Source organism: Gasterosteus aculeatus, chromosome 5 (assembly GCF_964276395.1).
Source record: "Gasterosteus aculeatus chromosome 5, fGasAcu3.hap1.1, whole genome shotgun sequence".
NCBI lineage: Eukaryota > Metazoa > Chordata > Actinopteri > Perciformes > Gasterosteidae > Gasterosteus > Gasterosteus aculeatus.
In genome coordinates this window covers 15,508,585-15,520,505 of record NC_135692.1, presented here as the reverse complement: position 1 = coordinate 15,520,505, position 11,921 = coordinate 15,508,585, and the positions used below count along the sequence as shown (strand labels likewise).

Genomic DNA, 11,921 nt, shown 5'->3' with positions numbered 1-11,921 from the left:
GGACGACTCACCCGTTCATCTACACCCTCCCCGTCCATCAATAAAATAAATCACTCATTCGCTCACTTCCTCCCATACTCGCTTTCACTCCTTCAATCCATCTCACACACCCTCCATTTAAAACGGGCACCACAAAAGAAAAACACTCGTCATCAACTCCCCGTAAGGACACATGAAGACAGAAGAGGCCTCAGAATGTCCCATGTTGTATGATGACAACCAACAAAGCTTATTATTATATTATAGATGTTGGATTGTCCCACTGCAGCCTCGTGGACAAACAGCCTCACGTTGTCTTGCACCATTGAGGACAATGAGCAGGTGGACGTGCACATTGTCCAATTGTGTCTATTTTAATTAAAAATAACAAGTGTCCAATTACTAAAATAGCATGGCACAAAAGTCGGGGGTGGGCTTAGGGGGGGGGCACCAATCCGGTAGCTGTGATTTTAGGAATCAAAATGGCGCTGCATGGAGGGACATCAGGCCTGTTATTTTAATAAGGAATAAAACAGGAGAACGTTATCAAAGTTTGTCATTTGGGAGCGTTTTGACCCGCGTAGTAAAAAGGAGGACAGCGGGGGGTCAGACCTGTTAATGTCGGTGCACGATGCGCCAGTTCCCGAACAAAGGAAAACCCTCACTGCGCCTTATATTATAGGACCTTCGTTTTTCGAGTGCATCAACCCGCCCCCCGTCCTGCAGCTGGACTAACACCTGGTCCCACAGCAGCCACGTGCACCTCCTTCAGAAACACGGGGATCTCTCATTGGATCCGGTGTCGGAGTCCCTGATCTTTTGAGGTGTTGGCAACTTTCCTGACAATGGACCTCGAGTGGCGGCTGCCATCGTGACACCTATAAGCAGTTCTGTCGAACACCCCGCAAAACCCGCAAACCCGTCCACCGCATTTCCACCCGCGTAACCCCCCCCGCGTCGTCCCGGGGGTCGCCCGTAACTTGCACGTGGCGTCATGTCATTTATACGACGTTTAACAGCAAATAATCTCGACCACGTCATTCAAAGTCAATGGCCGGAGTGTGTTAGTTGGGGAAACGTATCGACGCATTAAACGCAAAAAACGCAGCGGGAACCCGGCGGAACCGCGTGCACCCGCTGCGGCATAGACGCGGCTTCGATGTGCACGGGACGGCTCGCCGCCCGGTTCCGTCCGTTTGGGTCAATTTGACGGGAATTGTGCAAAATTGTGCGCGGCGCGCGTGACTTCCAGCCGGTTTTCCCGGAATAAAAGTTGTTCGCCGGCGCGGACGGGGAGTGAAAAGCGCGCGCGCGTGAAGCCCGACGTCCCCGCCGTCGGCCGGCGGGGTTCCGCGGGTCGGAACCCCGCCGCGGCATCTGCGTTCGGCGGGAGTTGCAGGGCGAAGAAACACAAACGGGCCGGCGCCAGTTCCGCGGACCCGCGCTAGATCAGCTGCTGGCAGTTGCTGTTCTCAATCACGTCCGCGGATAGGCTTCATAGGCTCGGCGAGGCCGCCTGTGGAATAAGACGCCAAAGTCATCCCGGTGCGCGCACGCGGCACGAGTGCGTTTTAATAGAGAGACCGTCTGCCGAACTCGGGCTTTCTTCGGGGGGGGGGGGAGAGTTTTATTTCGGGAGCGTGCGTGTAGATCGGAGTGTGACAGCCAGAAATCACACCCCCACTGGACTTTTTATTTATTTATTTTTACCCCCCCCCCCGAGAAAAGTCACCATGGCAGAGACGTCGACCGCTCCGGCCAAAGCCAAAAAGGCAGCCAAGCCCAAGAAGGCCGCCTCCCACCCCAAATACTCGGAGATGATCAGAGCGGCCATCGCGCACGACGCCAGCCGGAGCGGCGCGTCCCGCCAGTCCATCCAGAAGTACGTGAGGAAGAACTACAAAGTGGGCGAGAACGCCGACGTGCAGATCAAACTGGCCCTGAGGAGGCTGGTGGCGGCCGGGAGCCTGCGCCACACCAGAGGCATCGGCGCGTCCGGCTCCTTCAGGTGGGCCAAACCGGAGGACGACAAGAAGCCCGCCAAGCCGGCGGCGGCTGCGGCGGCGGTACCCGCCAAGGCGAAGAAGGCGGCGAAGCCCTCCAAACCCAAAAAGGCGGCCAAGCCCAAGAAAGTGGCCAAGACGCCGGAGAAGCCCAAGAAGGCCGCCGCGAAGAAAGTGAAGAAGGTCGCGAGGAAGGCGACCCCGGCGAAAGCCAAGAAGGCGCCGGTGAAGACGCCGGCGAAGACGCCGGCGAAGAAGGCGAGCAAGGCGGTGAAGTCCAAGGCGAAACCGGCGAGGAGAGTCGCCAAGCCCAAGGGAAAGGCGCCCAAAAAGGGAGCCAAACCGGCCAAGAAGAAGTAAAAAAAAAAAAGGGACAATATCAGAGAGTCGCTGTAAATACTTATGGAAATGTTTTCGTATATGTATTATTTTTGTAATGGAAACTTACGCTGTTTATTAGTAGTTTCTCCCCCGCGTTACACTATTGCTTGTAGATGCTGTAGAAATCATTGCGAGCGTTAATAATGCTGTTAATATATATTTAACCCGTGAATGCATACTGGCTAAACAGGGGTGTTTAAAAGCAGGAGGAGGAAGAACGTACATCCAGGAGGCATTGTCAGCGCGCGGGGCCGCGCCGGAGCGGACATGGTCCTCCTGAAGGCTCCATTCAGAATATTACACACAAACATCCCACTGCGTTCAGACACTTTACTGCAATTCAATAAACCTTTGTCAGCTTCTACGAAACGTGTCGGTCAGTTTATTACAATGAGAGTTCTGTGGATATTAAAGAATGCGTTGCAGCGTATTAAATAACGGACGTGTCAATTAATGAATCGCACTGAATTACATTCCAGCTCTTTGGCGACAAGCTGAAGAGCAGAAACGGACAAAGCCACCGAATGGATGCGAGGGTTTTCATTCCGTGGGTGGAAACGCAGCAGCGACGGATCTGACCTGTGAATGCTGCGCGTTTTTATTTAGTTCATCCAAAGCGACTTAAAATAAGTGCATTTCAACCATAAAAGGATACAAACTTTTTCAGTTTGTCACCGCGTGTTAATATCGTGTAAATGGCCACAACTGCGCTCTCAACGGCCTTTAAACTACTTCACCAACCAGCCACAGGGGCCGCGCAGAACCTTCCTGTGCACCGGGAATATTTCACGGGGAAATGAACCGTTAGTTTCTTTGAGATATGACGCCGTGGTCAAAGCAAATGTTTACTGGCGGGTGGAATCATCTCTACTGGTTGAGGCCTCGCGTTTAAAATACACCTATTTGCGGCCATTCTGCTGTAGCACGTCACTGCTGTCGGGCCCCCTTTTCACTGAGCAGCTTTGCAGACACGCCCAGCGCGCACCACGTGACCTCTCACCTGAGACGCAACGGCGCCACCTGGTGGCGACTTCCGAGATGCGACGACTCCTCGATTGAGTGCTGCCGAGACACACGCGTGCAACTGATGAGTACGCACGCACGCCCACGCACGCAATTACCATCGGCAGTGATTTACGTAAAGAAAGATCTGGTGTCGTGAAACTAAGCTTCAGACTGAGTGATGAAAGAAATGCATCCGGACTCACCTCAAGATGATGACGACGCGTGTGGTGATTGGTGTTGCTTCTGCGCGAGTAACCCGACATCGATATTATCAGCACAGAGGTGTTCTACCTTTGGAACCCATGGCTTTTAGCTCAGCGTTGTGATGCAGAGAACAGGGAATGTGGAACGTTAATAGTAAACAAACCGTGTGTGGAGTCTGATTGATGTGTATGAATTAAAAACAAAATTCAATCAAAATGCATCAGCTTTAAAAATAGATACAAGGAATCAACAAGGTGAATACTGGAGGTTGGAAGCACAACATTCATTTTTCATCCCAACACCCATAATGTCTTTTGGGCAAAAGCTCCCAATCTGAATCACTTCAGTTTCTATAAGAAAATCGGCCATATTTATAGGTCACAGGAGCGTGTCCTGCAGAAACAGCAGGTCCCGAGCTAAATTAAGCAACAAAACACACACAACTGAGTCGTGTTGGAAAACAATGCAGTGGCAGATTAAAAGCATGAAGGTCAAAGTGGACGCAACAGAGCATATCCATAAAAAAAAAAGTCACACCAAGGAATTCCATTTCAATGTGAACAGAAACCAGCAAAAATCAATCTGACCAGCTAGTTGTGGTTCGCTGGGCCTACTTTTACTTTTCCTGCACCAAAATACAACCATTCCTCATGCACATCTCTCCCTGCCGCAGCAGATGAGGAGGCAAGAACATGCTTCTCCTACTCATTACTGCAGTTATTTGGCAAATCAGAGAATATCTAGCATAGTGAGAAGGAAGAGTAATCCATTGGAGATATTCAGTAGCAGCGACTCAGTAAACAAGCTATAAAAAAAAAGGTTCCATGTGCCAACCTTTGGTTCTTCAGTCTGGTCTTACGGCATTTTTATACTATGTGTAAGAAATACAGCATATTCATTAAAAACTCTCCAATCCCAACATTTAGAGCCAACACATAATTGAAAACAGAAAGGACTTTCTTGCTTCATTTCCTACGCTTTGATAAAGCACAATACTTTGTGTCAATGCACCGGGGGGGTGACGGGCAAACTCCTGCTTCCCCCGGTCGGACAACGTAAGGCAGAGAAATGGGAATGAAATGACCACCAGCTTCCAGTTGCCTTTGGAGTGCTGCAATCGACTGACTCAGAGGGGAGGAAGAGGAGCAGAGACATGAAGAGTTTCATTGGGGCCTTCGGGGGAGAGAAAGAAGAAGCTCAGCCGCCTGTCGATCATTTAAGTCTGCCGACGGCTTTGAAGACGGCAAAGCCGAGAACTGCGACCACGGCCGAGCCCAACGCCACCCTCAGCCAGAAGGATGTGCTGCTCATGCTGGAACCATTCAGGTGTCTGCGTGGTGAGGAAAAAAAAAAAAAAAAGGTATTGAAGGTTCAGACCCACAATGCAACACAACTAAAGCAAAGCAAAAGCCCGGCTAGCTACATGTATACAGATAGCTAACCTCAACGGTTCAAACTATCTTCTCCTGCAACTGATCTCGATATTTTGCAGGGGAGTGACTTTACTTTGGAGCAGTACTCTGTTAACAACGTACGGGTAAGCTGCTGTCCAGGCCAGCCTGGTGTAGAGGTTCTTGCTGGTGGAGTCGAGGAACGTGCTGGAGAAGGGCAGAGGTGGAGGCAGCTGGTGTTTATAACAGAACTCGGCTGGAGTCATCCCGTGGAACTGCTTGACCTCGGGAAGGTCCACCTTGGAGGCGACCAGCACACATGGGATGGTGCTCTCCATGTAGTGTTGCTAAGTGACAAGTGGGATTAAGAGTCATCATGATGAAGTTCATATAAACCTTTTTTAGGACAAAACAAAGTGAAGTAAAGTATGAATCTCTAACATGGACACGGATCTGTCAAAGTTCGAAAGATGAAATGTTTGTTTATTTAGATAAAACGTTGGTGAAGCCATTTCTTCCTGTAGATGTCAACTGTCTTCATCTTTCTCTTATGGGAACTTCTTTCTAATTGCAATGGCTTCCTCCAGCCGTGTGTTGCTCTCAGCTACGTTGTCATTGATCCAAGCAAAGAAATCTCTGTTCCCCGTTCTCGCCTTTGCTGCTCTTCCTCCACAGTATTATCAGCAGATAAATGACGAGTGGTGGAAGCTGCTGACGGCAGCAGTACTACGTTACTAACTTGGCCGACTTTCTGTCAACAGCAGCACAAACTGACGGGCAGCCAACATAAATGGATTCAAATGCTTCTGTGATTGTTGTTCCTCACCTTGTATATACTGGCACAATAGTCAAAGGAATGTGGGTCGCTGACATCATACATGAGACAAGCAACGTCACAGTTGGCGTCTGATGCCTTCAGGAACTCCACCTCCACGTCCACCTCTTTGAGCTGCACAGGGAGGGGTGGGAGGGAGAGGGCCCTTGGCCTTAATCAGGGTCAGAGGTTAAGTGTATACATTAGGATGGGAGGTACTTACTATGAGGTACTTCTCCTGGTTGCTCACTTGCACAGTGTTTATGGCGTAGGGGGAAAAGGCACCGCTGGTATGCAGTTTGTTCTGTAAAAGGCCAAAAAGAGAAAATGATTACAGGAGAACCAAAGCACTTAAACAAAGTTTCACAGTTTAATAACGCAAAACGGACGGATTTTCATTTCCAGACCAGCAGATGGTTTCATACCGAAACGTTGCGGCCCACGAAGGCCCGCAGAAAGGCGGTCTTGCCGGTCCCCCGAGGTCCGATCACCTTGCAGAGAAACACCGACCGCTGCGACTGCCGTTTCTCCAGGTCCACCTCTTTCTCCGGAGTGACTGCACACGTAGACAAGCACAACCACCAAATATCAACACAATGCTCAAACGCACAGCGCTACCACCCCGCCGGTTTGATTAGCTTAGCTGCAAGTTTACAGCTGAAACGCTGCCTCACATCAACAACAGGTCAAACATTTCCATCCATCAAATACAAACGTGTTTCTGATAAGCCAACTGAGAGCAAGGGGCTAGCATACATGTAGAATCACAATTAACAACAACACTACTAAACAAAAGGTTTATTCAGCACATTAACAAACAGTAAGCAGACACATGCTACAACCAGTAACTAGTCCCCTTGTTAAAAGATCAGTGATAATCTCTGTGGCTTACTGGCCTCCGTGGCATCTACAGCGGGGTCACCTAAAAAGGTGCTGACCTCCGACACAGAATGTGTGGGATTGGCAGTAGTGAGACACATTACGTCACACTCCGCGATCTGGACTAAGCTTTCCTGACAAATGGCCTCAGACTCCTTCAAGTGTTCCTACACAGTACATCTGCACGGAGACACAACTACAAAAAACACTACAAAGTTCAATTATCAATCCCCAAAAAGGAATCAGTCTTTCAGTCAACGCGCACAAGACACACAACAACAACCTTCAAAATGACATTTACAAATAACATACTATTCTGGCACACACACCTGTGATGGCTGCAGTCTGTGACGCCTGCTCAGTGAGGATTGGGTAGCCGAGGTATCCCAGGTGCTCCAGGCAACGATGGATGTCTAAGTACGCAGAGAGCCTGCATGTGAAGGGATTGACATCTACGTGACCTCGTGGGGCATGCATTGCATGAAAGTGCACCAAAGTGAAAGCCTACCGCATTCTATCACGGGAAATCATTAACAACACAAGTGAGAGACTCACGTCCACTGACAGAGGAAGCCCTGGTTAGAGATGAAGCCCTCGTCTGTCGTTGGGACTGCCATGCAGACCTCTGCACCCCACGGCATGTAAGGACACACGCAGAACAGGTTCCTAAGCTCCGCCGGCGACAGGGCAGAGTCTTTGTCCTGAGGGGGAACACAGGTCACCTGAGCAGAACCTCCTTCATTGAATGGTACATGGAAATACTTCCCTCCAATATATTCAATAATGCTCGAATTGTTTCAATGGCCTCGCATCATTTAAATGTTACAATTGACTCCCCATTGGGACATTGGGACTAAAGACTAAGTTCACTACTCACTTCATCGTACTTGTCAAACAGCCGCTGGAGAAACTGGTGACCTAAATGATTGAACTCTGTGGTACAACCGACAGGAACTCGTAGTCTGACAACATAAAAACAGTTAGACATTTAGATACCCGGGCACTCCTAGTTGGGAATACACGCGCTATAAATATAAAGCCGAATGGAAACTGAGGAGACATATTTATTCTCCAACAACCCAATACAGCCTGTCGTAATACTAGTTATCAGCAGTACGCGTCAGTACAGATACAGTACAATAGAGTCTCAAGCTTACTCGGGATAAAGGTAATCATCAGTCAGTTCAAGGTTGTCGTCATAACCAAACTTCCTGAGGATAGTCCACGTGGTTTCATGTCGGCCCCTCTGGATGAATAACGTATTAAGGAACAAGAAACCTGAAAGAGGAGGCGCACAAGTCTTTAGCTGCATGTAGCCTTGAAACCAGACCACTGAGAAGCGGCATGTTGTCATAGTGACTGTTACCATTTAGGGTCAAGCCATTGTCCTGCACTCCATCACTGGTGTTCTTCCAAACTACTGTCTTCACATCTTCTAAGGCTTGAGGTGCCAGAGGATTCCCAAAACAGGATTTCTACGGATAAAAATAGGTCATTTTATAGCAGACACGTGGTTTTTGTGAAATCCAGTGCTAAAAATAACATAACTTCATTTACCTGAAAGCAGTTGAGTTCGGCGTCGCTGAGGATCCGGTCATTGTCCTGGTCAGAGATGTAAAATATCCGGCTAAGGGCCCGAACACACAGTGGTTTCAGCTGGGGACAAATACAAGACGACAAAATATCTCTTTAAGATTCAATCAATCTTTTTCTAATGAGGCGGAAATAGGTTGACTGAGAGCGACAGAGAATTCACAGTTGGCAACACCTTTCTAAAATGATCTGACCTGTTTGTCCTCGGGGTCATATAGAGGGGCGGTGGGGTGAAGAACTGCCTTCTGTGCATAGTAGAACAGCTCGGAAATGTTTTTCAAGTTCTTTGCAGAACACTTGAAAGAGAAAACGGCGAGAGTATATAGATAGAAAGGTTAGACAACGTGTATCTCAATGCTACAGTTAGCAGGTGCAAACAGGCTGCGGACACGCACACTGGACACGTCTCACCTCAACACATGTCTCAATCTCAGAGAACTGGTTCATGATGGGCAGAATGGTTTCCATTGAGCTGCCACAGCGCAGATCCGACTTGTTTCCCACAAGGATGATAGGAACTCTGATCAAACACATGGAAAAGGGTAGCGCTCAATAACACTCGTATGCAGTGCTCCCCCCCAGGCTCTGGGCATTTTGCTGATGCTCTTAGGTGGGATTAGGTGGGCAAAGCAAAGGGCAGTTAATGGGCACGTAGCACAGACCCATCAACTGCATACATACTTGTTCCCTTTCTCTGCATCTCCATTAACTAAAGGAATCCATTTAGTTTTGATCTGAAAAACAAGTGGCAGAAACAATTGGTGTTTTAAATGCATTAATTAAATGCAACAATTGAACTAAATGCAACAATTGTGATATACAGTTTATGTAATGGTTGTACAGATCTAGACAATGTACACAAAGCAGCAGGTTACTACCTTCTCTATTGTGTCCTCATTGGTGACATCATAGACAACACACACCACATTGGCCTGTGTGGGGGAGAGAAAGCTGTGAGGGACCTTATTGAGAAACAACTATAAACAAGATATGGTCTAAATGGAGTGAATACCTCCTAGAAACGGTCCAAGCTAAATTGTCACTAAACGGGGAAACAATTATTTCCATTTATACAGGTTATTGTTGTAATTCCTAAGCATTGGTGGCACCGCATTACTCAGGATAATTTCAGTCAAATTTAATGCGTCAGTGCAGCTGGGTTTGATTTAATTCTTCATAGCAAATTGTGTTCAGTGTGTTCATTAGTCGTGTATGGTGTACACACCTTTATGACCTCATTTCTCAGGACTTCGTCACTCTGCTCTTTTTCTGTTAAGAACAAACATACACAGATATTAGTCATGATACTCAGACGTTTCTGTTCAAACAAACACACAGAGTTGTCTTACAGCTGGTGTGTTAATTTGCAACACGCACAGCGACCAGTCACTGGTTATGAACCATGGCAGTCCTGTGCATTAGGCTCCAGGTGATGTTACCTGAGTAGTCCACTATGTGTGTGGGCACCTTCTCAGGAGTCACGTCGGCAGGGATGGTGATCTCTTCAGCTCTGGGCGGAACCTTTCAGAAACAAATGATCAGCCCTCACTTAATCAGCCAACCTCCCAAAAGACAAACACACGCACTCAATGGTGCAATGGCTCTGGAGATCAACATTAAACTATAAAACCGTATTAAAAATGTATTAGTGATTATACCATATGTGTGATTTAGAAAAATACTCAACCTTTTGGTGTACTTAAAATAGTATGCATTTGACAGCAAGTGTAATTAAAATAATCTAAAATCAAACACTATACCGGCCACATAGCACACACTAAAACAGAATAACTTGTCATGTCAAACAAAGCAAAAACATGCTGCCAAAGTCACAATAGTTGCAAGCGAAACCTCATGTTACATTCAAACTTTTCCGTAAATTTTAAACTCCAGCGGAACCATTTGGGATTTGTAACATAATGAGCCATATGATGGAATTAGTAGATCAACGACTACTATGAAACATGAGATTTTAAATAACTCATTTGTAATAGATCTTATAAGTAGTTCTTGCAAAAGGACAAAATAAAGAGTGTGAGTTTGCTGCAAAATGAAAAAAAAAATGGTGTTGTATGTTGACGTATGTGACGTCCCCTACAAACAATGTGTTTGCATGTCTGCAGTGTGCTGCATACAGCACAGACACTGTGCACAGCAGGAGCAACCTGGGGTTAACACACAGACTATGAGAGCCACAAGGTCCCACAGCTTTCATGCGGTTGAGATGTCGCTCACCTCCTCTGGGAATTCCTCTCCAACCAAAGACATGATGAGGGAGGTCTTGCCCACTTTGGCTGCAGGAGGAGACAACATGCAGAGCATGAGAGAAGCTGCCAGAGAAAGACGCTCCGATCCACTTGGACCGTGTGATGAATTGAAGTGCACAGCTTTCTGCTGCTAGCTGGTCAGCACTTTGTCACGTATCTTTAAGTCATTTAACGTTGCGTGACGTTAAATGCTGCGATATGGCAGGAGATGCTGCTAAATATGACACGAAGTAAACACTGCTGTATTCTAACGTTGAATTTAGCTGGTTGATTCAACTACACGTTGATATGCAACGTTACAGAGCAGTCTGAACCGTTACTCTGTGTTTTAACGCACAGCTACTTTTGGTAAAGCACGGCCACATTATAAGTAACTTAACGGTAGTTGATGCTAAGTGCGTTAACCGTCAGCAGGATTTGGCGTTGAAGTTGCCGTTTGTTTGCTGCCATGAGTCATGGTGAACATTTTAAACAGCAGACAAATAATAATACTTATTGTGAAATGGACACTTTCACTCACCCGACTCGTTTACGAACTCCTGCTCGGTAGCTAAGTTAAGTTACCCAACCATAGTTAGCTAGCTTAACGTTAACTTAACGTCAGCTATAAGTTAGTTAGCCCCGTTAACAAAGTTACTCTAAAGCTAAGCGGTAATCAACATTTGGAAAGGGACCACGTCGTAGAAAGAATGTTAGTGCAGACATAAATGTTCCATTTTAAAAGAGGTATCTCCACCAGGAGAAGCCGAGATAAACTCCGCTAACTGTTAACTAGCAACTTCGAGCGTTAGCTTCGATAGCTAATGTTTGCTAGCGCTAGTGCGTTAGCTTGTTGTCAGCTGTCACTTACGCTCCCCCAGCAGGAGAATCCTGACGTCTTGTTTCATGTTTCTCCTCCGTTGGACCAACAGTCAGACGCGCTTCGGTCCTACACGGACATTTATCGTTCATTTGAATACTGAATTTCCAGCTGAAATGAAACGTGCGGCTCTCCGCAGCGTTGTGCGTCCAAGGTGAAACCGTATCATTCCGGTTCAAACAGGAGGGTGAAACCACGCCCCCTGCTGGCAGGACCAACACCCTGCAGCCGCCCTGAGATCCCCAAAACAACCTGTTACTACACCACGACCTTGTGCATGTACTGTACTACACCGTTTATTCATGAGAGTGATGTGAACAATGTAGGTTTGAAGGGTCAAAGCTTGTTGAAACAATTTGAATAAAGCTCTACATCCGGTGACATTTCAACCAAGAATGAGTAGTTTTGCAAACACTTATAAGAGTCACATCAGACTGGCATTTCTGTGGTGATTCTCAGCAGCTGAATATCATATTTTCCTGCCCAAACCTGCCCTTGTTCTTGTTCTTTAAAGGAAATCAACATTTTTTTGTTTTTTTTTACAGG

The 11,921-nt window shown here is 47.1% G+C and overlaps 2 protein-coding genes across 2 annotated transcripts; one reads left to right on the top strand and one right to left on the bottom strand.

The window, feature by feature from the left end:
• The first annotated feature begins 627 nt into the window (after window positions 1-627).
• Window positions 628-2,727, top strand: h1-0 (H1.0 linker histone). The gene has a single exon (XM_040175948.2). The coding sequence runs from the start codon at window positions 1,713-1,715 to the stop codon at window positions 2,340-2,342; it is 630 nt and encodes a 209-aa protein (XP_040031882.2). The 5' UTR covers window positions 628-1,712; the 3' UTR covers window positions 2,343-2,727.
• A 1,050-nt stretch (window positions 2,728-3,777) lies between these two features.
• On the bottom strand, window positions 3,778-11,653 carry rhot2 (ras homolog family member T2). The gene is made up of 19 exons (XM_040175925.2): window positions 11,367-11,653; window positions 10,485-10,543; window positions 9,689-9,770; window positions 9,475-9,518; window positions 9,128-9,181; window positions 8,931-8,983; window positions 8,661-8,769; window positions 8,444-8,545; window positions 8,214-8,312; window positions 8,023-8,131; window positions 7,814-7,934; window positions 7,534-7,618; window positions 7,212-7,357; window positions 6,986-7,086; window positions 6,203-6,333; window positions 6,001-6,081; window positions 5,790-5,912; window positions 5,108-5,310; window positions 3,778-4,902 (listed from the first exon to the last, which is right to left on the bottom strand). The coding sequence occupies exons 1-19, from the start codon at window positions 11,401-11,403 to the stop codon at window positions 4,785-4,787; spliced, it is 1,857 nt and encodes a 618-aa protein (XP_040031859.2). The 5' UTR covers window positions 11,404-11,653; the 3' UTR covers window positions 3,778-4,784.
• Window positions 11,654-11,921: the final 268 nt, after the last annotated feature.

Coding starts and splice junctions, on each gene's coding strand:
- rhot2 (XM_040175925.2), bottom strand. CDS start 11,403: ATGAAACAAGACGTCAGGATTCTCCTGCTGGGGGAGC. Junction 7,087..7,211: donor GGCTTCCTCTGTCAGTGGAC/GTGAGTCTCTCA, acceptor CTTCACATGCAG/GCTCTCTGCGTACTTAGACA. Junction 5,913..6,000: donor ACCAGGAGAAGTACCTCATA/GTAAGTACCTCC, acceptor CTCCCTGTGCAG/CTCAAAGAGGTGGACGTGGA.
- h1-0 (XM_040175948.2), top strand. CDS start 1,713: ATGGCAGAGACGTCGACCGCTCCGGCCAAAGCCAAAAAGGCAGCCAAG.